Raw genomic sequence first — 26,523 nt, forward strand, 5'->3', positions numbered from 1 at the left:
TGTACTATATCATTGCCAATGTAAGTGTCTGTTATTAATTGTGAGATGCAAAATAAGATTACTATGATATAATGAACCTTCTCCTTGGCCAGAAATTTGTGTCTAAAGAACATCTTATAATATACAATGTCAGCTAGCTGGTGAAATCTTTTGCTAAAAATACAAAAATATTCAAAATAATCTGAGTTTTCAATTCACATTTGCACAAGCGCGGCTTCTTTCCATCTTTCCATTATAGACATTCTAAAATCAAAATGTTCCATTATAAAGTACTATTAGTGAAAATAAGCTAAGCCAAATGTAAAAATGAACTTTTTTTACAAGAAGAGTATATTAAATGCTAATTTAAACATTTTTTCAGCTAATAAGGTAAAAATAAACATAATTTATCCACATTCAGACTTTTCAGGTAGATTTAGTAAACTGGTTCATGTTTTGCCTTTCTCTTGAGCTCAGTATTGACTATAATCACATCATCAATATTAATCACTAAAGTAGAAGTTATACTATAGTGTTATAACCCAATAATTTTCAATATTGACCTAATACTTCTAAAAAGCAGAAAAAATGTATTAAATTCACACTAAGGAAATTGATGGGTTTCAATTCACATGTCCTACACATATCTATTCTGTAATTACCTGTTTTTAAATGCCTAATAGTAAGTTATAATGTATATGAATATCCACAGTTTTGTTTGCACTTACTACTATCTTGGAAAAATTAAGTGCTATTTTGTTTTATGGACCGATCATGACTTTGTTGTATTTGTTAACTGACTGTACCATGACAGACACTAACCAACATCAACACGGTATTCAGTTCACATCTAGAACAAAAGATGTGGCATAATCAGAGGGACCTAGAAATTATGACCCAATAGTGGTTTGTCAATTACTTATACCTCGTGTGTTCCTTTTCACAGAAGACGAATGTTGCCAAACATAACACATTCAAAATCACAGCATCCAAACACAATGCTTCTTAATTGTGTGTGGGATGACAAAAAAAGTATTTTGATTATTCTTTTAAAATAAACAAGTTATTTCCATAATTCTTGTCATGGGTTACATTGCATCCTCCCAAAATTCATGTTTAAGTCCTAATCTCCAAACCAAAGAATGTGAAATGGAAATAGGGTTGTTGCAGATATGACAAAGTTAGGAAGTCAAACTGGAGAAAAGTGGGCTCCCAGGGGAAGTTTGAAGACACACACACACACACAAGAAGATTACCATATGAAGATGAAGGCACAGTTGTGGCATGCTTCCACCAGATGGGAAGGATGCCAGCAAGCCACCAGCCCTGGGGCAAAGGCCTGCACCAGGTTCTCCCTCCCAACCCTCAGAAGAAATCAACCCTGCTGACACACTGACCTGGAACTCTTAACCTCCAGAACTACAAGGCAGTAAACTTCAGTTGCTGAAGCCCCTCAGCTTGTGATACCCTAGCAAGCTCATGAAATTATGAAACTCCTAAATATTTGGCATTCTTCAGGTTATGCCTTCAAGAGGACAGATCACTCTTTTTCAAAAAAAAATATTCTTGAATGTAGCATATTCTCATCCTCTGAGATAAAATTTTCCAACAGCCAAGAGTTACTCATATCTATGATATGAGTACAGTAGATCACATGTGCAGGTAATCCAGCATTCTTTTCATTAATTCATTATAGCATTCAAATTGATATATAGTAAAAATGGACTGTTTATCTCTGCAGCTGACTTTGGCAGACAGTCTAAAAAATGTTTTAAGATGTTTTAAATGATAGCATTTCTTGGGGAAAATGTGTAATTTCCTAAGGTAAGCCATTTTGAAATAAACAAAATGAATGTTTTGCTGACAGTTGTGCATGCCTCTGATCCCAGTGACTCGGGAGGCTGAGGCAGGAGGATTCCAAGTTTGAAACTAGCCTCAGCCATATAGCAAGTCCCTGTATTAAAATAAAAAATCAAATAGTCGGGTCTAAAGATGTAGCTTCAGTGGTAAAGCATCCATGGGTTAAATCCCCAGTACCTCTGGGTTAAATCTCCAGTACTCCTCCCACAAACAAAAAGCACGTTTTATAAATCTTGATGTATTTCATTTTAAAGTTTCATTCTTAGCCATACTGAATGTTTATCTACACACTCACACACACAGAGACACACACGTCTTTAGTGTTAAATGTCTTTAGTGTTTAAATGTCTTTAGTGTTCACACGTGTGTGTGTGTGTCTGTGTGTGTGTGTGTGTGTGTGTGTGTGTATTATGAATAGCGTAAGTGGTTACTCTGTGTTAATCCAGAAGTTTGTGGGGGTATTTTTGGTTTGGTTTTATTTATTTATTTTTGTACTGGGGATTGAACCCAGGCATGTTTAACTACTGAGCCAATCCCCAGTCCTTTTTGTGTTTTTATTTTGAGACAGAATCTCACTAAATTGCTTAGGACTTGCTAAGTTTCTGAGGCTGTCTTTGAACTTGCAATCCTCCTGCCTCAGCATCCCAAGATATAAGCCAGAGTTTTTCAAGAGTGCTTTGTTAGTTTGGTACTTGAATGGAGATACACACACACACACACACACACACACACACACACACACACGTATATACATACATGTATATTTATATGTAGTATAGATAGATATAGATAGATGACAGAAATAGATTCCTGGGGACTGAACCTAGCCTCTCAGCCTGAGCAGCTTCCCTTCTATCTGAGTCACACTTTGAGTTTTCATTCAAGATCTGAAATGCTCAATAAAACTTCCTGTAATGATGGAAAATCCTATATCTGCATCCCCAGTACATCACTGGTCACCAAGAGGCTGTTCAGCATGGGAAATGAATGGTGCAAATAAGACACTGAGATTTTAATCTATGTTAATTTAATTGTAACAGAAATAACTACGTGGAGCCAGCAGTTATTGTACTGGACAACACAGTTCTAGACTTTAATTTGAAATTGGGATTCTACTCCTAACAATGTGAAAATCACCACTGAAAATGAAGGAATAGGGAAAGTAATAAGAAGTAACTGATGATTTGGATCAACTAGCCCAGAACGCACAAATGTGTAAGTTTCTCAGCACATAAGGTTGACTTTAATCCAAGTGATTATAAAATTCCACCAGCAAACTAAAACTGGCATCACTACTGGCATTAGCCACCAGGGGGAACTGAAGAGTAGCAAGAAGTGTTTTCCTGGAGAATGTTTCTTCCCCCCAAATCCCTGGAGGCCCGAACACACATATTCTGCCCAGGAACTCCAAACCCTGTGCTTTCCAAATATTCAGAGTTAGCTATATCATCTACATGTGCTTGTTTTCAAAGGTTCTCTAGGAGTTGGCAACTGAACTTGGCTCTAGACAATACAGTTGAAAATTAGTAGTTGTAAAACTGGGTCTTCTCACTTAAAAATGTCTTTAGTGTTCAGGTTTTTATGTTGGCTTTTTAGCTTCATCCTGTTTCTCCACATGTCAGAGACAAGTTTTAAGGCCTTTCAGATTTACACAGGAAAATTTCATAGACATATTGTCAATTCCTGAAAGTTATTTTTAAAAGGTTTGTCCATGACAAGTGTGGCCTTACCTCTTGATAAAGGTCACTGAGATCTTCCTGGTGGGCCTGTTTGGAGCATCCTGGGAATTCCCTGACACAGCAGGAATCTGGAGGCCAGTCCATCTCAGTCATTTCTAACCAGTCAGTGAAATACACCACTCCACAGCACTTAAACTGCAAAAGAATTACTGGTCAGGCTCAGAAACTACAAAAATATTGTTTTAACTTATGGAAGATTAAATGTTAGATTTCTTAAATTTTTGTACTCAGAGCTAAACTCATTTCTGCCATCACCTAATGATATGTGTAAATTCTAGTTGACGATAGAAATGCTGTAAAGGAACACCAGGGCTACCTACCCCATAATGGAACAATTCTGAACCATAATGCCCCAAATACATAAAAACAAATCAGGTCTGACCGAGTCTCCCTTCCCAACTCCAACACCCTCCACAAGTCTACAATGGCAAATTTGATGTACAAAATAACAAATCCAAATAGCTGAAATCTTACCTTTACCATTTCCTTCTAGCCATTAGTGAGTAGTTAGTCGATTTGTATATCATCTAGCTATTTAATTGTTCAACACGTTTAAATATTGTATTAAAAGTTTCATAATCTCTGTGAAAAGATTTATTGACCAATCTATCATAAAGGTTGAAGACTTGGAATCCGTAACCAATAAAAGTTCCAAAAACTTCAAGAAATAAACTGATTGGGCCAACAAATTTTCATTCAACAGAAAGAGATTCTTGAAATAAACCATCACAGTCTATCATCATAATTTCAGGAAAAAAAAATGATGTGCCTTTAAGCTTGAATAAAGTTGGACTTACAACTTATATTGGCTTTCTTAAATCATATTTAAGAAAACTATACTTTCTCTATTGTTTTGTTGCACCAAAGATTAGCAAAAAACTCTGATGAAGGTTTAGAAACACAGTTTAAAGACATACACAGATTAGATTCAGAGAATTATCTCCTGAATAATTTTCTGCTCCTGGGTAAAGGAGAAACAAGTACTCTTCCATAGAGTCAGAAGCAAGGAATATGGGTAGTCACAGAGAAAAACTCCGCCAAGAGTGACTGGTTATGCAAATGAAGTAGCCCAAGAGATCAATCTGTGCTCAAGATTAATAGTGCATCATCATTTCAATGTTTAACTAAAGTCAACTTTGAAGAACTCTGAACTTCTCATGAGAAACCAAATAAGGAAAACACTAAAATTTATTTTGGATTTTTCCACTTGCCTAAATATCTGATGTTTAAAAAGAACAACAGTTATCTTGGGAGTGTTATAAATGATGATTACTAAAAGCTATAGTTAATACTAAAGTTTTGAGAAGTGTTACAAATGTTTTTAATATTTTCCTGGTATCAACTCACTCTAAAAGTCATGAATATAACATAATCATCACAAAGTCAAATTCTAAAATCAGACATAACAGAAACATCACCAATTTAAGTCAAACATAATTTGACATCATATATTTTACATAACTCATTAAGTAGTCTTTAAAAATAACTTGTAGTAAGTAAAAGGACTTCACTTTCTAAAAATCATCAACTACTACAATTCTAAGTCAGTCTTTTTATTTTGTTTTTTTTCAAAGTCAGTCTTTTAAAATCCTTACATTCAGAGAAAACTCATTTTTCTCATTTTCTAATGGCATGAGTCCTTCCAAATTTGATGACTTCCAAGGGCAGTCCTTGGAACACCCTAACTCAATCACAGTGGTACAGCCCATTTATCTGACTTTGTCAGGAAATGGCACTGACCTATCTTTTCCAATAACTTAAACATACTATGGTCGGGGCCAAACATGTTTTTTTTTTTTTTTTTTTTTTTCATAAGTCTCTGAATTTTTTTTCTTTTACATAGCTATCTTTCTTCTTCAATGGAGGATAGTGAATTTGTACCAAAACATTTCCTGAACATGTCTTTTAGTAAATTCATCATTATACAAACACATCACCATGGTTCTTGTCATTTTCCTGTCTCCTTTAACATTGCATAGTAGTATAGCTCTACTGTTGCTAACACTGTTCCAGTTCTAGAAAATACCATACAGTCACCATTTTATACATAAATAAACTGAGATCCCTTGATGGGTCAAGTAATTTCCCAAGGTCATATGCCAAAATGTAGCAGAGCCTGCTTATCCCAAAGCCTGTACTCAAACCACTATGTTAAAGGTAATAAATAGTTTTTTTAAAAAGGTACTAAATAAATGTCACTAGGACTTAAGCAAGACTCCATTAAATTGAGGCACATACTCAGGGTAACAGTGAACAAGAGATCAAGAAAATTGAAACCTGAAAGGTGACTTTTAGCTCTGATTCATTTTGAAGAGGGGTATTATAGGCTGAAATTTGTCACCCACCCAACCAAATTCATGGTTTGAAATTCCAGTTACTGGTATCTCAGAATGTGACCCTATTTGGACATACAGTCTTTATAGAAACAATTAGTCCATTAGGTGGGTATTTATCCAATGACTGACATCCTCATAAGAAGAGGAAATTTAAACAGATGTGTATAGAGAAGACAACGCGAAGACACAGGGAGAAGATGGTCAGCTATAAGTGTTATAGTTTAGATCTGCAATGTCTCCAAAAGCTCGTGTGTTGAAAGCATGGTCCTGGTGTGGCAAAGTTCAGAGGTGGAGGTTTAATGAAATGATTGCATTATGAGGGTCACAGCCTCATTGTGGATGAATCTATTTGAAGGGATAATAACTTAATGGACTACTGAGTGGTGACTGTAGGCAGGTGGGCTGTAGCTAGAGGAAATAGGTCACAGGGTGTCATCTTGGGAACTATTTCTGTCTCTGGCTCCTTCCTGTCTCTCTTTCTCTGCTTCCTGTCTGTCATGAGCCCAGTAACTCTCCTCTGCAATGCCCTTCCACCATGATGTTCTGCCTCACCTCAAGCTGAGAAGTTGTCTGGATTTTGCCCATGTCCTGAGACTTTATAAGAAGTTGATTTTAAAAGCAATAGACTTTTTAATCTGGTAGAAGAAATGTCTAGACAGCATAGCATTCAGGCAGTGGCACGGATGTTGCTGGCAGCCTTTAGCCACGTTTATTGTGATAATCAGGAGAAGAAAGCAGAGCAGAAAAGATTGGAAAAACTTGGACTTCAAAGGTGGAAGTAATACTGGGGCTACGGAAGTTGTAGTTGTTAAAGACATTATTGCCACTAAAGACATGCTAAAGACTTTTGCCTCAACAGTAAGAAAGATGGCTTGGATACATCTCAGGAGCTGGCAAGATCAAACCCATCTCAGGCTCAAGGGAGTAAAAGTGAAAATTTTCTTGAGAAGAGACCAGTGGGGAATCCTTCTTACACAAGGAGGCCTAGGAAGTTTATTCAACATGCTCAGCCACCCAGACACTCAGAGGCAGCTGCAGCCAGGGTCCCTGGGGGCTTGGCTACTGCTCAAGATGGCGGCAGACTTTAGCATTCATCACATGGAGGTACTGGTACTGGTCTGCAGGAATGCAGGATGCTGGACTTAGTGGGTCATGGAGGCTTACACCAAGATTTCAAAGGAAGGCCTTGGAAGCCAGGCAAAGTGCAGCAGGGTCAGAGTCTCTGTGGGCACTCCATGGGAAGGCAAGGTATGGAGATTTGAGGAGGAAGCCAAACCTGCAATGGTGACCCCCAAGATTAAGAAATACCAGTAATGTTAGACATTGTCCTAGGAAATCTGCAGGAACCAAGCAGAGACAAGCCAAAATAAAGGTCCCTTGAGATGCAACAAACAAGGCCACAGGGGCGGAGCTACACAAGCCCTTTGGAGGGAACTTCATGATGCCATGTGCCCCAGATGCCAGACATGGATCTACAGGACTTGTTTGACCAGTTGAATTTCAGTCTTGCTTTGGTCCTAGCCTTTTTTTGTATGTCCCTACTTTTGTGAATGGAAATGTTTACTCTGTACCATTATATATTGGATACTTTTAAATTGCTTTTAATTTTACAGGAGCTCACAATGCGAGATTGCCTTGAGCCTCAGAGAAGACTCTAGACTTGAACTTTGAGCAATCTCAGAACTGTGGAGACTATGGGGACTCTTGGACTAAATATATTTTGCATTGTCAGATTGAGAAACTAATGTGACTCCATTTTTAAAAATAAATAAATAACAGCAGCTTCTACCTCAAGGCCTATCCTAAGGAAGGGGGCGTGACCCTTGTCCTTGGAAAAACCCACAGAGCACTCCTAAGCACATACCCACCCTGCTGAGTTGTTTGTCTGTAAATAACAGGAGAGGTCTGCTTGCCAGGTGTCCCTGACTCAGTTAGGCTAGGTAAGGACCCATAGCAACCCCCCTAGCAACCTCCAATCAGCATAAGACAGAGAAAATAACTGGGATGCCAGATGACCCCCAAGTAGTTTATGGTGGTTGATAACATGTTGGGAAACCATGTAGTTTAGCACGTACACCCCTCGTGGCCTAAACCAATCAGTTCAAACGAATCCCCCTCTTATATTAACCAATCACCCCTACCCAAATTGTTCCTGCCATTGAATGTGCTAATCAATGTTAAGAGTTGTTGTTTGACTTTCCCGCGGTATGGAATGATTTGCTGTGTGATGTTGTGACGCATAGAGTATCCCCCCAAAACCTATAAAATCTCACTGAACAAAGGACCAGGACTCACTCCCTGGGACCGCTGCGTCGGGAAGGTTGTGAGTCCAGGCTCGAGCTTGCAATAAATCCGATTCAGCTCCTGGAGGTCTATTGGGGTCCCACAAATCTGGCATAACAAGATGAGTGTGAGCTTTTGGGGGCCAGGGGCAGAATGTTATGGCTTGTATATGAGATATCCCCCCACAGCTCACGTGTAAGACAATACAGGAAGTTTCAGAGGAGAAATGATTGAATTGTGAGAGTTAACAGATTGGTGGGTTAATCCCTGAGTGGTGACTAGAATCAGGTGGGGTGTGGCTGGAGGAAGTGGTTAATTGGGGGTGTGGCCATGGGGTATATATGGGGTGTGGCTATGGGGTATATATTTGTATCTGGAGAGTAGAGTTTCTCTGTCTGCTTCTTGACCACCATGATGTGAGCTGCTTCCCTCTGGACTAAGACCTCTGAAACTGTGAGCCCTCCAATAAACTTTTCCTCCCCTACAGTTGTATTGGTCATCTCCTTTAGTCACAGCAGTGAAAAAGCTGACTGAAACAATGGACTACTTACTGGGAGGTAACTGTAGGCAGGTGGGCTACAGGTAGAGGAAATAGGTCACATGGTATCATTTTGGGAACTATTTCTGTCTCTGGCTCCTTCCTGTCTCTCGTTCTCTCTCTGCTTCCTGGCTGTCATGAGCCCAGCAACTCTTCTCTGCCATGCCCTGCCACCATGATGTTCTGCCTCACCTCAAGCCCAAAGCAACTTAGCCAGCCAGCCATAGACTAAATCCTCTGAAACCACAAGCCAAAATAAATCTCCCCTCTTCTAAACTGTTTATGTGATGTATTTCTGTCATAAAGTAAAAAAGGTGGCTAACACAATAAACCACGGAGAGAGAGGCCTAAGAAGACACAGGCCCTGCCAGCCCCTTGATCTTGGACTTACAACCTCCAGAACCACATAAAAATAAATTTGTATTAAAAGCCACCATATCTGTGGTACTTGGTTATGGCAGTCCTAGCAGACTAACATAAGAGCCTTAGAAAAATTATTTCAGGGTGCTCAGAGATCATCCCCACTCCTTTTAGTGGAATAGCCTTATGACATGAAGGAGGGAGCTTACCATGTGACAATTCTAAAAATAGCGCATTGTCAAGTGCAGTGTTTATACATTGTCTATCCAATGTATATTAGCTGAAGTCATCAGAAAAAAAAACACAACAACAGAAAACACCTCACTTTTTTTTTTTTTTTAAACCTGGATTATTGGATTATCATGGTCTACATCATAAATTCCAGAAAACAAATAGCTCTGGGGTGCTCCTCCCCAGGACAGTAGCTGTTCAGCTACTTGCTTATTATAAATTCCCTAATGCTTCACATATTTTCCCTTTGTGTTGTTTTTAGTACCAATGTGCAGTAAACAAACAAAGTCAGGAAGCACTTAAACAAACAGGAAATCTGTGTTACAATGATAATTTTACCATCTCAACAATTGTAAGACAAAGAGCCAGATTTGGAGATTGTCCTGAACTTGAACCTCTGTCCCTCTCCAAGACAGAATAATTAAGCAGAGAGCTGGCTACTGGGTAAGATATTCGTTGGACTGCTTCACAGTCCATCACAAAGATGAATTAAAGGAATCTGAGTTTCTGGATCATCTGGGAATGTTAAACACAAGGAAATTGCTTGGGAGAAAAGCTTAGTCTGAAGCAAGAACAGTGGTCAACTTTAAGTCACCAGATTTTCAACATTTAAATATAGACTGCATTTGAAATGGTTATATACATGCATACACTGCCACATAAAGTGCTACATGGCAGTTATTTAAGAAAAGCTAAAAGCCTCTATACTTTCTGGTGTTATTAATAACCATAAACTAAATGAGATCAAATTTATTGATATAATTTAAACTTTTCAGCACTCCCAGGATGTAGATACTTTTATTACACCTATTTTATAGGCAAGGAAACTGAGGCTCAAGGAGGTTAAGAAAATTACAAAATCTCACATAATATTTTAAGCAGTGGAGCTAGGATTTGAATCAAGAACTTTCTGACTAGAAAGTTCATGCTCTTAATGATATATGTACTGACTCCAAACTCCTAAATGAGAACAATCTTCTTTATTTTTGGTACCAGGAATTGAACCCAGGGCCGCTTAACCACTAGGCCACATACCCAGCCCCCAAATGAGAACAATCTTTAAAAAAAATTAAAGAGATGTTTAAAATACAGATAGCTCTAAAATTCGTGAGAAAAAATATCTATTTAAATAAAAACTTGGATAATTGCAAAATAACTCATGAAAAAGGAACTTCAGAATAGTTTAGAAAAATAACTTCCAAATAAATGTATATGAACTAGGTGAAATAAAAGGGAAATAGTATTCATGGGAGGAAAAAAACAGAGTATAGAGTTAACTTAAGGTATTTCTCCATAAAAAATTACACCAGTGACAATTAAATTATAGGTTTAATTTTCTGCACAAAAAAATTACCAAAGCCAAATCTTTGAATACTTGTTTTGAAAGTGTGATACTAATACTATACTCTTCACCCCAAAACTATAGCACTTACCTCTCTCTGAAAAAAATTCCAAGCATGAGTAAGCCACCGATATCTAGGTAAGCCGTAGTTTGTCATTCTGGCTTTCAAAGTGACCATATCTGACCACTGTACTGGTACCTGGGGGGGGGAGGGGGAAATTATATCAACACACAAGCACATTTTTTCAAACACTAATACTCTCACATACTTAAAAACGCTGTCACTCATATATTGACACATACATTCAGAATGTATTAGAATTTGCAAATCCTATTTCAAATTTCTATTTGTTTGTGGACTAAATAAAGCTCAGGGCAGCAAGCCTGACATTTTAAAAAAAGACACAAAAACCAAGAACCTGAAAATAAAAAGGGGGAGACAAATTCTACTATAACTCAAGATTAGGATAATTTTTGAAATGTTATTAAACATAGCAATGTTGATAGAAATAGTTTAAAAATTCTTGATCGCAGATATTCTTCAATTTTTCCTTTTAAAAAAAATTGGAAATAAGGCTTCACAGAAGAAAACATACAAACACTTGGGCACATAATGTTGTTCCTCAAATACTGGGCTGACTCTGTTAATATAGCTTCAACAAAGTTCAGGGAACTAACCCAAGTTCAAGCTACCCACTATGAGTTATTATTATCTCATAGCTTTTGAGGCATAAAATAAATGGAAGTAACATAAATTCTCAAGAGATGTGTCATCTGAAAGAATGTTATTGACAGATTTTATCTAAAGGAATGATGACTAAAAGGTAAACACATATAAGCAACAAAAATGACAGAGAACTAGATTGATGTCAAGTCTCTTGATTTAGCTAATAGAACATTCTTTTACTTTTTTTTTTTTTTTTAACTTTCCAAAATAAATATTGGTTGTTTCTTCATGGTGACCACAATCACTCTGAAACCAAATGTGGTAAGAAAACAGAGGAGACCATTGAGGTTCTGGCACAAAATACTGGGATCTGGCCATAAAGTAACAGGCAGGGAACTGCTAGAAGCACAAAGCTCATTCTATGTAAAGGCTGGGTTCTGCAAAATTTGGCAGATAATAAACTTTAATGGCACTTTTCATTCTCAATGTTATTAGTGCAGAAGCAATAAAAAATGTGAAGAATTTTTTTTTCTTTTAAAGACTGCTTTCCACATTTTACTTTTAAACAGCCCTTGCTCTATCCTGGTGAGGTAATGGGGAAGATTTATGCAAGCAAAACAATGATGTATGCCCTCAATTGAAATGGCAGTGTGCACTCATTTAGTACTAGAACTCAGAAGCCTTTTGCAGATTGTCCCTTAATAGAATGGGGTGTTTAAACAAATACAAACTCTTTTGAGTTTCCTCGTGTTTCTTAGAAGTATGTTGGAATTAAAACAATCCCTTTTCAAATTCCTTAAATGAATTCATTTTAAACTTGCTATTACTTAGGAGACTGATCATATATCAGTATTCCATATGTACAATAAAATACATTTTAAAAATCCACAGAAAGTAAGCTCATTTCTAAAACAATCTGATACTTATCAAACAGAACACAATCCAAAGCTGAGGTAAAGGGATCAAGAATTAGTTGTAAAATTTACTCTCTATTGATTGACTGTAAGGGACAGAAATTTATTATTCGAAAACAGAGAAACTTAACAATCTCTTTACCACAAAGACCCCAAAACTAATTCCCCAACTACTTTTTCACTTTCCTAAATATACTAAATTTCTAGGGATGGAGTGAATATGTGAACTCAAAGACCAAAAGAGAATTTATATTTTCTTGGTAGATTTCATTTTGAAGAAAGTTCTTCACTTTATATTATAATGCAGCTAAGAGAACATAAATCCACTCCTCTTCCTCAAAGTAGCTACCCTCTGGTAGGAGTGCCTTCATGGGGCTCCTTTGAGTGACAGCACCAAGGCATCATTTACATGTAAATTGCAGTATGCAGAGTACCCACCAGTCTGTAGTAGATTGCCACTTAATATTCACAACAGCCTCACAGAAGTAGCAAGTTCACCATTCAATCTTTAATAACTGCATCAGTTGCCAGAAATGAGTTCAATTATTAACACAACTGTCTAATGCACTCTTCTCTCTCAAACAAATACAAACTAATCACCCTCTTTTCTTCAGAGCTATTGAATTTAAAAATGTTTAAAACTATCACAAATGCAGGGTCCCTGGCCCTGCCCTCTACCCTGCTGTCTCTTTCTGACTTAGCACATCTGGGTTGGAGCCCAGTTATGTGCACCATTAAGAATCACCCTGGGTAAGTCCTACTACAGATGGTCCAAGGATTACATGTTGAAAGCACCATTTTGCTGAAACAGAATTATTCTACAATGCTTAAGGTGGAAAAAATCTGGCCTGCTTCCATGAAAACAGCCAGCATTCACAGACACGCAAAGGCATAACACCCCACGGATAATAAATGCACAAATTTCCATCACTGAAGTGAGCAGACTAAATAAGTAACACCCATTGTGAGCAAAAGTAGAGTGTGAGAGACAAACCAAACTTGACCAGTAGAATTTTAAGATTGAGAAGCTCCTAGCCTCATTCATGCTAATACAGCTATAAAATTTGTTCCAGCCATTTCAATGGCTGAAGTAAGAGAAAAATTGCTGAAGAGCACTTTTCAAGTAGCCAACTCTCAAGCTGTGAGAGTGTTTCTAGATGGCAGTCAACAAACAGCAAATCCCCAAGCACACTTCCTTTAGTGGAAGATGATTCAGCCTCTAGCAAGCAGGAGATGCAAGCTTCCTGGTCCCAGGGTTGTTCTGTGTAATCAGTATCTTGGAAGGCTTTAAGGAGATATGTTCAAGCATTCTCAAACAAATCCTGTTATACATGCAGATTTTTCCTATGATTAACTCAGAAGTTGGAAAATTATTTAACAATATATGCTAGCTTTATCTCTAACATCCACATCTAAGCAATCTGTGGAATTACAGACATGTCCCATAGTATACCAAATAAAGTATTATAAATTAAGGTTTGAAAATACACTTTAGACACAAAAAAGAAAGTTATTTTTTCAGAAGTATTAGGACTTCATTGTTACGAAGCATGTTATGTAGTATGAACATTCAAATTAACAATTGTGGACTGACATTACTCTAAAATATTTGACTTACTGCATTGAACTAGATATTGTTTTATATTGTGATTATATATTTCTTTGAACTCACCACAAGTTCCTGCTCGTATGTCCAAACACCACAAGCCAGTTCTACGCAGAAAATGACAAGGAGACTTCCAAAGTACTGTAGAAAAACAAAAGTTAATATACTTTGTATATAAGCAGAGATAGGAAAAATTGTGGTCTATAGGTGTAATATGAACTGCAATGCATTCTGCTGTCATATATAACAAATTAGGATTAAAAAATAAAATAAATATTTTATTAAGAAAAGAAAAACAAAAGTTTGCTATTAGTACAGAACCATGTGAAGTATGGTTATCAAAGACAAATCAGATATTATATAGTGTTATATTTATCTAATGGACAAGGAAACTAAGCAGATGAGGAAAATTTCAGCAAGCTTAGAAACACCTACAGATAGCATGCAATACTCATCTAAGTGGGCATTTTTATTTCCTCCTAGGACAAATCTTTTATAAATGCCAGTATTTGTCATAGGCCAAAGAAGAATTTACACTTTAAAGCTTAATAAACCGTAATCAAGTTCTCTGAGAAATTAAACCTCATTTTTTTTCAAAATGAATGAAGTATGATCAAAAAGTTCAATGTGCTGCCTGTAAGCATATTATAACTCACTCTTTTAAGCAATGGAGACCTCTTCTGCATTCTTCGAAAAGCATAGTATAAAGCAAAATATCAACTACCAATGACAATGCAAAAAAGTAATAGTAAGCTGCTATCATGGGAAGGCACTTAGATTTATAAAAGAATTTCAGAAAGTCTGACAAGGTACGCATGGGCAAATAGATAGCACAAACCTGAGTTCAGTATAAAATTAAACAAAAATGAAGTCAGGCGTGGTGACACGCAACTGTAATTCCATCAGCTCTGGAGGCTGAGGCAGAGTTCAAAGCCAGCCTCAGCAACTTAGCAAGGCCCTAACCAACTTAGTAAGACCCTGTCTCAAGTAAAAAAAAAAAAAGGACTGAGGATGTGGTTCAGTAGCTCAATGGTTAAGCACCCCTGGGTTCAATGCCTGGTACCAAAAAAAGAAAGAAATCAAAAATAAGGATAACGATTCAGGATTCCTATAATGGAGAACACAGATGAACACAAACTGAGGGGAGCTGAACAAAAAGAGGAAATTTTTAGACAAGTAAAACACATGAACAAGTGTTCAGAGGCAGCCAAAAGGCTCAATGAAGGGTTAAGGAAGCAGAATAAGATTCACCTATTAGAGAAATGTTAGGAGATCAAAAGTGAAAGGCAGATGAAATGTCGATTTAAGACAGATTATGGTGAGCTTTAAATAATACACTACTGGGTTTAAAATCTATCTCCATGGTAACAAGGATTCTAATTGGTTTGAGAGGGAAGCACCAATTAGATAGGTTGATGATTCCTTAGAAGGGAACAAAGAGCAGACAGGAGGTGGGGACCTGAATCTAGATGGTGTCCTTGCAAATTGGCAGGAAAGACCACCTCCAAGCAATATAATAAAAGAAAAATAAAATAAAAGAAATTAGACTGGCTGGATTTAGACACTGAAGGGGAAAGACACATCAACCCTAGGTAGAGAAATGTGGAAGGGTAAGTAGTTCTGTGAAAACACTGACTTTGAGCAACACAGAAATGTATATCCAACTATTAGAAATGCCAGTTCAGTGCTCAGATACCCAAGGATAGAAATTAGGATGATTAGAAATAAAAATTTAGCAACTTTTGGATAGTACTCTATATATAAGGCACTTTCATAATTAATCCAGCCAAGAACTTTGCGAAATGAATGAGGCTACCCCATTTACAAATGAGAAAATGAATGCCCAAAGTAGATAATGTTCAAGAATGTGCACAGTACATTTTGGAGGGCTGGGCCATCGTACGTATCCGTTATGTATGTTCTTTTTTGCCCACCTCCCCCGCTGTTGAGATAAATTTACATAAGGAAATGGCAAAAGTGTGAGGAAAAAATGGGCTCTCTAAAAGTTCTTTCAATGCCTCCGTCAGGAATAAAACATCCCTGAGCTCATGAATCTTCCGCCTCACAGTGCAGGGTTGTGTGAGAGTCCTGGGCAGCAATCATCATCAACTGTTCCCTTCACTGAAGTGAAAGCTTCATGAAGGGCAGGTACTTTTTTGTGTCTCTCATCACATAAGGTATGTGTTACATGATAAGTATGTGTTACATAAAAGGATAAATGAAAAAGTGAGATTTGCTAGGAAGTGACTGGAAGCTCTGTATACCAGGTGATCCAGAAAGGCTTCTTTATAAAGGTGATATTTAAGATGATTCAGAGGGCTGGGGTTGTGGCTCAGTGGTAGAGTGCTCGCCTAGCATGTGCAAGGGCCTGATTTCGTTCCCCAGAACCACATAAAAATAAACAAAAAAAATAAAGGCATTACAACTAAGAAATAAATATTTGTTAAGAAAAAAAAGAAAGATAAATCAGAGACTTCTATTCTTTCCCCTCTATCCTCGTCTTGTGTGTTAGCATCCACATATCAGAGAGAAGATTTGGCCTTTAGTTTTGGGGGACTGGCTTATTTCACTTAGCATGATATTTTCCAGCTCCATCCATTTACCAGCAAATGCCATCATTTCATTCTTCTTTATGACTCAGTAATATTACATTGTGTATATATACCACAGTTTCTTTGTCCATTCATCTGTTGAAGGACACCTAGGTTGGTTCCATAACTTGGCTATTGTTAATTGAGCTGATAAACACTGATGTGGCCATGTCATTACAGCATCCTGATTTTAAGTCCTTTGGGTATAGGCGTAGGAGTGGGATAACTGGATCAAATGGTGGTTCCATTCCATGTTTTCTAAGGTCTCTCCATACTGCTTTCCATACACCAATTTTCAGTCCCACCAGCAATGTATGAGTGTGCCTTTTCCCCCACATATTTCCCAACATTTATTGTTACTTGTACACATTATAATTACCATTCTGACTGGAGTGTGCTGAGGTCACTTACATAAGGAGCTTCTGAACAAGGGGTAGCAGGGAAAGGAAGATAGTGGGCTGATACAGGATTGTGAGCTACCAGAACTTACACTTTGAGTTTTAATACAATTTTTGCCCAAAGAAGGGAAAACATTAAACAATACAGAAAATTAACCTGATTTTTCTGCTATGTCCACAATATAATCTTTATACTATAAAAATGTAAAGCAATAAAATTCATTTTGCTTCTGTCATAGTCCCTTTATTTAAAAAAATAAAGAATATAGAACGGCATAATTTCTTAGACAACAGCATGGCTTGAAAATGATAATTGCTCAAGACATAAAGTATTACTTTGCTTTGGGGATCCATTTTACAAGCTACACTTATTCTCAGTATATGTAGGACTCATAGTCAGCTTTAATCTCCTCACTTCTCATTTCCAAGTGTTTTTTTTTTTTTTTTTTTTGACTTCATTTAAAGATTTCAGTCTTGAAATCTGGTGAGCAACAGTATTCCAACTCAGTCTCTGCAATCTCTTTAATATTTAATTAAGAGATCTTTAAACACAAAAAATTATATTTGCTCCTATGGTACAGTGGACAAATGATCAGTAGTTACATGCTAGATCATTTTTCCTATCTTAGAGAAAAATGACACGGCAGGATACCTTTGCTCTCTCAGATCCTTAACCTAAATTCTTTTCAAAACTGATTTCTTGCTACATTGACAACCAAAGCAGTCCTCAAAAGGCCAGATGTCTCCAAGGATAAAACATGGACATGGATATAATTCTATATGCTGAAGGAGAATAGGAGATACAGATATGCTCACTTTATCTTGGGGTTAACCATGCAGATTTCTGGACTGATTTTATATCCTTTGAAATCCCACTTGACATGACTCATTTCCTGCCTCCTGGATTCACTGATAAGTTTGCAAAAGCCCAAGCTGAACCTGTTGAAAGAACCCAGCACAGGGTCCTGGGCAAGTACCCGGATGTATGCAACATGTGTAATACCTGAGTAATTGCCAGGCCTATGGATTCATGATATCACGTTTGATTTCTTAGAATGAGTATTACAGTGGGTTAGCAATACCATGACCTAGGCATCCACAGGAATGAATACATCAAGCATATATACCTAAACCAAATTCTCATTCCAAACTCAAAATTGAGATTACAGATTATGGGAGAAAGAGGGTAAATTCTGTTTCATTTGGCCACTGTTATAACTCTAGGAAAATTCCAAAATGATCATGTATTTCAGATTTCCAATGTTTTCATCTGATGCAAGCTCTCCCATACAAAACAATTACCCTGCTTTTTATTTTATTTCACTAATACTCAGGAGCCCTATTTGACTTTGAGGTTGAAAGCACAAATTTCATTAACATTATAAAACTTTCTTGTAATGAATTAAATCTATACTTTAATTGAAATATTGTGTTTTTACAAATGAAGCTGCAACTTCACTGTTAGCTGTCTTCACTTTTTTGTTATTACATTGGCCTGAAATATTCAGTCTTGTATTTCCATTCTTAAATATGAATGTCAAATCTACCCTTTGTGCAACACACTAGATGAACTGCATTTACTCCTAAATTTTCTTTTTCCATGAGATCTGAGTTGTTGGTAAAGTCATTCTTATGTTGATTACTGCATAGAGAATCACTCAGTCGCCATTTAGTTTAAGGACTGGATTTGAAGCATCTGTAAAGTATAATGTTAGCCATAGTTTCAACAGAACATAACTAGCAAAGAATAAGTACCAGCTTCCACTGAGCTTTGCTATGGTCTGAAGTGGACAGTCATATCACATTTCATTACACAACCATCTGCTGTCCTCAGCTTTATTTGGGAGCATGTATATGTTGCCCTACTGGTGTTAGCATGTGCCTCTCATGCTAACTTTCCCAGTGCATATGGTTTGATGAGATGGTCTGTACCAATTTAGCTTGCAGAGCAATTAGCCCTCTCTTCTTTGGGTGCCTTCTCTCTAGCATGGTGGAAAAGCCTCTGAATGTTGAGTTAGAAAATTCCCAGCTTGAAAATACACTTGTGTGATCTTTGGCAAATCCTTTAACTGCCCCCATGTCAGTTTGCTCATCTGCACAGTGAAAATAAAAATAAAGCCTTTTGCAGTTGTAAAGGCGGAATGGGTATATGTGAAAGGGCTTCAGAAAATGTGAGGTATGATACAGATATGCTGACTTATAAATGCCATTCTATGCTAGTTTATGAAACACAATCCAATATTGATTTGCTCTTTCTTCCTGTACATAGTTGTCATAGCCTGCAATGTGCCACGGTTTCCAGTACACTTGTTCTTGACTAGCTTACTTTTTCTCCTTCCCTCTGCACTTCAGGATCCCCTGTCTACTGTATTTCAGGTATCAAACATGTAGGCTTTCAACTCCATGGCTGCATTACCCCCAAGTCACAGTGCTCACTCAGTAGCCAGACCATGAGTGTCAGCTGGCAAGATCTTATTCCTAAGCATTATTTTATTCCTTATGCCTAAATAGCACCTATCACAGAGCAGGTAGGTATTCAATAAATATCAGTGGAAATCATGATCAGGTTACCAACTCAGAATACCAATTTCAGCCTTTCCTTGGGTTTCCTTTACCTAATTTGAACCTTGCATTTCTTGTTAACATTTGACTCCCCTGATTTCCACCTACACATTTCTATTTTAAATATTGCCTCTGTTTTATGTGTATCTGTAGATTATACTATGACAATCCAGTGTGCCTTGAAACATTTAAAGCCATTTGCATAATTCAAGAAAAGCAGCAATATGCAGTCTCCCCATCTTCCTGTGATACTATCAACTAAGCATTTTACAAACAAATGAAGAATGAGGAAATAGTTGTCTATACAAGGAAATTAGAATATAATTGTTTGCATCACTATTATATTTACTTTGAGAAATTATTCAATACAAGGTTCCTTAAAATAGAACTGCTTCTATTATAACGAAGCTAAATTTTGAGTCATATTAATTTTATCCCGAAGCATACATCCACACAAAAATTATATCTAGAAGGCACTCTGATAATAGGACATGCCCCAGAAATAATTCAATTGATAATTGATTTTTTTTTCATCAAACTGCTAGAGCTGAAAATAAATAACTTCAGTTCAAATGTATGTGCCCTGATGGGGTCAACTGGTAGAAAATTAGATAGAACAACATATGTGAAGTTGTCTTGATGACCTTTTTTTTTAAGCTACACAAGTAGAAGATTAAAAAAAAAAAAAAGAAGATGAAGAAGAAGAAAAAACAGACCTGGCTTCAGATTCTAGCTATTTTACCTACTAACTGAGCGACCTTGGGCAAACCAGTAAGCCTGAATTTCCTCATTTATAAATGAGTATGTTAAAACCACTTTGTAGTGCTGTGCTAAGGATTCAATGAGGTAAAGTGCTATTGCATGGTAACCACTCCCTAAATGGAAGCCATTAATAATAGTATAACAGCGTCTACCAGAACATACATGCCTACAAGGACAAGAAAGATCATTGTGTTTAAAATACCTAATGTACTTTCTGGCACATAGCAAGCACTCAAGTCACACTTCTTGAACAGAAGTAATTATTATAGGATGAAGATGTGTAAAACTGTTCATCCTCTGGAGATTATCAGTGTCACCCCCACAAAAGAGCATCCAATCCCAGAAGCTAGTTGGCAAAATCTTAAATCCCTGTCCAGTCAGAATATAGCTGGCATTTTCCAAAAAATGTCTTCATTCAGAAAACTGAAGCACAATGAGTGTGAAGGGTGGGGATCCAATTTATTTTTCTAAAGGACTGAAATAAATTTGTTATTTTATTTACTTTTAAAATTTATTTTAACTAGGTATATATGACAGCAGAATGCATTTTGATTAATTGTACAAAATTGCAGCACAACTTTACATTTCTATGGTTGTAATAATATAGCGTCACACCATACATGTACTCAGGGTAATGATGTCCATCTCATTCCACCAAATTACCTGCCTTTACCAATTTATTATTTTAAACTAACTAGAGTTGGCCACAGAATTGCAAGAATAGCATCACTTACCAACCTGTGCCCACTGGAAGAAGGGAAGGGCATAACATCCCACCTTCCTGTTTAAGTCCTAGATGACTATAAATGTACCTCCCAACAGAAACAAAGGGGACATATCCCCCCAAGTTTAAATGTCATTTCATTTCTTTATATGTGTAAAGACAAAATGGTAGAATCACAAGAAGATTCTTAAAATAAATTTATTTATAAAAGTGATCTGATTCCCTGTTACCACCATCCCTAGGATTTTACACCAGAGAAAGCCAATTACCCTAACCTGTCTCCCTCTTGAAACTTTACTAGAATGAAAACAAAGGGGTATTTAAAAAGATCTAATCCCAGAGAAATTAAAAATAAAATGATACAACAGCAAGCATATTTTGGAAAGTGCAAAGCAGATAAAAGAATAGTAAATTTCTCAGCTATTCATGAAAATTGAGTGGTAGGTCTATAGAGGGGAAAGCTGGGAACAACTTGACATATACCGCAGAGCCTGGTGTACTTCAGTGTTAGAAGCTCTAGATATTTCTAGAAGTGGATGAGGACAAGACAACTTGCCAAAAACCCTTTAGGAAGAGGTTGGACCTTGTAGTTTCTCTCCCTCACAGCATGCATCTAGCTGGCTGCCACACCTCTATCAATAAAGAAGTCTGAGGAAGAGGGCACACTAGGACAGTCTTGGACCTGGGCACAGCATGTACCATAAGAGAGAAAGTACAGTACTACAGAGGAATGATGTCAAATTCATCTAGCTTTCCTGCAAAAGCTCAAAACTCAAACCAAAATAGCATTGGATTTCTCCATAGAATATTTGAAGCTAAAGAAGAGCAGATTAGGCTCTTCCAAATTCTGAGGGGAAAAAAAATATGCATGACTTTCAACCTCTTTCCGTAGCCATCAAAATTAATATATGAGGGTTAATCAAGACATTTTCAGCCAGGCTTCATAGCACATGCCTTCAATCTCAGCAACTCCAGAGGCTGAGGCAGGAGGACAGCAAGTTTCAAGTCAGCCCTGGCAACTTGAGAAACCCTTTGTGAAAGTAAAAAAATAAAATAAAATAAAAAGGGCTGGGGATGTAGCTCAGTGGTAGAATGCCCTGGGTTCTATTCCCAGTACCACCAAAACAAAGTCATTTTAAGGCACACAGGCTTCTAAAAATCACCTGTGCTTGCTTTGTCAGGAAACTACTAGAAGATGAGCTCCCTAAAATGAAAAAATAAACAGAAAAAGACAATGACTTGACATCCAGGAAACAGTATCTAAAATAAATGGAGGCAAAGGAAATGCCAGTGAGGTGAGAAAACATTCTATGATGGCGACAATGTCGACAGGCCAAGACTAGAGCAAGTCTAGAATGTTCTAAGAGATGTTTAGGGGAAAAAAAAATTGGTGAAATGTCCAATATATTTGAGTACATAAAGAGGAAAAATTATACCAGGGGATGTGTAGTTAAATTAGACGTTAATACATAGGAAACTAAACAAAGTTCTTAATTCCAAGAAAAACAGCATATTATTCCAGAAAGAAAACATAAACCCAGTATTTTATCTGGCCTAGCTCTGAGTAGATTTTCCATAGTCATAATCATGTAAACACTGATCTAACCAAAATTATGATACCTCCGGGTAGAGGTGGAGAGGGTCAGGCACGAAAGGATGCCAATTCTTCATCTTCATGGGGGAAGTCAATGGATAGTGCTTAAAACTAAAACTAAAGGAATGAGAAGAATTACATAAATATGTGATTTAGAGATGTGAAAGTAAATACAAAGGAATCTGCTAAAGCAAAAATTGATAGCAGTTGCCTTTTGGGAGTAAGAAATGGCAGGGGTGAAGGATGCTATATTTCATTAAAAAAAAAGTTTTAACACTAAATTAACTCTTCAAATTATGTGCATGAAACACTCTGAAAAGTAAAAACAAAATAAGGCAAACAATAACTCAACCTCGACACCAAAGAGAAAAGACTCGATACTGAAGGAACTTAAATGTATTTTACACAGAAAAAGTAATTCTAAAATGCCAAAAATTATAAGTAGCTCAAATAAACTTAAGGGTTATTGGGATTAAAGGAGGTGAGTGGCAATTGAAAACTTTCTGTATGTTCAGGCCCTGCCTTTCTTTTGCTAAATATACCTTCAATCGTTTAATATAGAAGTGGTATAACACAACACAAAAGTGCATACTTAAATGTGGTTTCTAGAGCACATCTAAGGTCTCTTAATACATATCACCTGGAGATTTGGATCTCTTCTGCAATATTACTCATTAAAACCACACATACATTCTACCCAAATTAGTATAAAATGGATTATTTTCCACAATAGTTTGTTTCACTCAAAGAAAAAGTCCTTTATTGTGCTAGGTATTTACATATCTTAATATAAATTACTCATCAAAAATTACAAAACTATTATCATCTCCATCTTTCCAAAAGGAGAAAATGGAGCTAGACACAATTCATTTATGATCGAGAGGAAAAGGGACACTTAAGTTTTTCAGAGCACAAGCTCTAAAACCAGACATTCTGGACTTAGATTCTAGCGCTACGATTTAATTGGGCAAATCACTTAACCTCTCCATTCCTCACTGTTCCCATCTGTAAAATAGGATAACAGAAGTGCCAAGCTCAGAGTATAGTGGAAGAATTTGGTAAGCCAAGGTAGGCAAAGTACATGAACAGTGGCTGGAACAAAACATATCTATATTAGGAACATTGTTGTTAGCAATACCTCATAATACATCATCTACAGATTCTAACTTCCAAACACACAAGCATATAAGTACACATTCATACATGTATATGCAAAACCTCATCTTTAAACTAGAGAAGAGTGTCACAAAAGTACCATGTATCCATCTTTGATCAATCCTAGGTGGGGAAAAATAAAAGATCACCAATATATAAAAATTTTTAAAATGGCAAAAAATTCCTTTTTTCCTACTACCTTATATGTCTAGTTAAAGGCCCCAATACAGTTTTAACTATGTGAAAAAGTTATAACAGATAACAATTCCATCTTACTTGCCTTTTCAACTTATAACTTCTAACAGTAAAATTAATTTTGTTCTTATTCACATTTTATAATTTTTATAATTAAGTAAGGGACATGTAGCCAATGAGTGCTTAATAGTTCATTAAATCCAACTTTTCAAAAAGCACTAAAAAATGATAGAAATGTTTGTCTTTTTACATCTTTACTTCCTATTAATTATTTATATTAACAAATTCTAAGAAGGTACTATTTGCTTTTGTGTAAAATATTTCAAAGAACTTTTTCTCATTGGGAGAAATTGATTTGTCTTCAATCTTCATTTTTAACTTTTGTTAATCTAATGTAAACAAAAAAGCAATCTTCCCTAACAAAGTTAATCAATTTATTGAGTGTATTTAACCCAGTAAACAGTTAAGAAACGTAGGGAAATAGATTTTCCAATTAAAAAGACATTTTTAGAAAAAAACACATTGTGTCAGTGTAAAACTGAACATCTTTATTTCATCTAATTTTATAAAGAAAGTATTCTATAACACAGACTATCTAAAGAAAACAAAAAACTCCATATTCTAATCATCACAAATAGGTAATTGTTATCTAAACTGTTTTTCTATATTAATACCGAGTATAATAGAATCCTTATTATAAAACCAAACTACTGCTTTCTTGAACACTTTTGCGTGTGTCCTTGTGCAAGTAAATAATCAAATAAGGATCACAGAACTCCATCAAGAACATGTTTCACTGAGAGAAAAGTAAAAATTATAAACACTGTACAAGTATTTTAACCTGCTACTCTCTTAATTTATGACTAAAAACTCAGATTTTTTTCCTATAAGTAATAGTCAACATAATTTAAAACCACAAAAGTCAGATTTGTTTATCTTGGAAAAATAATACAACCTGAGATGCAATTGCCCACAATAAAAAACTATTTAAAAATATAGCATACTTTGCTGAACATTTTAGTATTTTGAAAACAAAGACCCTTTTGACTCCTTCTACATGTTATATAACCAACCCTTTTAATAAACAAAAAGTTTGATTAAAGGTCTGTTTTCACTAAATGATAAATGATAAACTCCAGTCTCTGCGCTGTCAAATACTAAACTCTGCAAGCTTTCAGTGCTAAGTATCTTTATGTCAGTTGTTTATTTTTCCTTTCCCAGTGATTGGAGGTTTAAAAATATTGTATTACTTATAGTTAGTAAATAAGGGAATTCCAGTGCCAAATATTTGTACAAGATAATGGAACAGCCGCCCTTCTGTTAAGAATTCACAGGGACTAAAATACTAACAGCTCAAGAATACTTGCTGCTTAAAACATATATACACACAGTCTCTGTTTAGTTAATTCTCAAAACAATGTCATAGCAGACACAGGGTTGGTACTTTCTGCAGGCTCACAGTTAACCTTGTCTGATGTCTCCACAATTTTTTCAAAAGAAAAGCAACACAATTCTTCCTTTAAAGAATCAGAAGTAGAATGAGGTCAGTCTAATTTAGGAAAAGCTACAACTGCAGGCCAGTTGTTAAAGAAATAGTTTTATAACTACTCAGTACAGGTAGAAAGTCAAGCTCAGGTAAGAAAGTATTGGTAAGTTGTGTTCCCCTGTGGCTCAGACTTTATACTTGAATAAGTACAGAATACTACTATTTCTACAAATGTATCCTAATTTATTGTTCTTTTCAAGTTTACTTAAACTGGTCTTTGCTGAGTCTTTTTTTTTTTTTTTTTTAATCAAAGGTGTTGCTGAAGTCCAAATTAGTGTTTGCACCATGTGCTGTTTCAACTACTAGACAGAGAAATGTGTTGTGGCAGGAACCCAGGTCTAGCTGAGTTCTCAAGGTCAACGACTTACACCATGGCAGGTAACACATTAAGTCCTGCAATAAAACGGCTGGACTCGCTGGAGAGGTCACCAAGTGAATGGCTTCTGTTGCCTTGTAAGCTAGGTCAGCTGAAATCTCAGCCTCACCTTCAAAGATTTACAGGGTGTTACAGGTCTCTGAAGAAGCTATCTCTACAGATTATTGGGCCATTCTTCAGAACTTGAGACAGAGGTTCCCATGTCCAGAATCTGCCCGCAAAAAGGCAAATAGGAAGCAGCCTTAGAAATAACTAAGCAAAACAGACTCAATTCTGACCTTGATCCCACCTCTAAGACCCACCCAGATGTGTCAGGCTCTTCCCCAGCACAAGACGGGCAGGAGTTCATGATGGCAGACATTCTTACAACATTTACAGAACAACAAATAATATGGAAAACGTGAAAAGATGATTCTTGACTAGACAAAGAGAAAACTCATACTTTAATATCTGCTAATAACTTCTAAACATATCCATAACTCTGTAGATGTTTCTTCCTAATCACACTATTTTCATTGTTTTATCTTGGTTTTTGAGCAAAATATGCCTTATAACTTATTTTTGTATATTTTCTAGAATAACCAACATCCCTATTTGCTAAAAACAGTATTAAAGAAATAGTTTCTTTTAAATATTCTAAATCCACATGTACAAATATTTATTATAAGTAGACAGGCTTATTCTATAATTTTATATAGATATACATTTTATGTTTATATTTTTTATATATGTAGATAACATCTTTTGAAGTAAATATATACTTTC

The 26,523-nt window shown here is 36.3% G+C and overlaps 1 protein-coding gene across 2 annotated transcripts in view; it reads right to left on the reverse strand.

Annotated features, from left to right (window-relative positions):
• The window catches only part of Tspan12 (tetraspanin 12), a 73,156-nt gene that overhangs the window by 19,748 nt on the left and 26,885 nt on the right, over positions 1-26,523 (reverse strand). For both annotated transcript variants that reach the window (XM_076834178.2, XM_076834189.2), the window contains exons 5-7: positions 13,922-13,996; positions 10,760-10,867; positions 3,570-3,713 (exon numbers count right to left, since the gene is read on the reverse strand). In XM_076834178.2, coding sequence (XP_076690293.1) covers positions 3,570-3,713; positions 10,760-10,867; positions 13,922-13,996 — 327 coding nt within the window. The remainder of the gene's footprint in view (positions 1-3,569; positions 3,714-10,759; positions 10,868-13,921; positions 13,997-26,523) is intronic.

Source organism: Callospermophilus lateralis, chromosome 1 (assembly GCF_048772815.1).
Source record: "Callospermophilus lateralis isolate mCalLat2 chromosome 1, mCalLat2.hap1, whole genome shotgun sequence".
NCBI lineage: Eukaryota > Metazoa > Chordata > Mammalia > Rodentia > Sciuridae > Callospermophilus > Callospermophilus lateralis.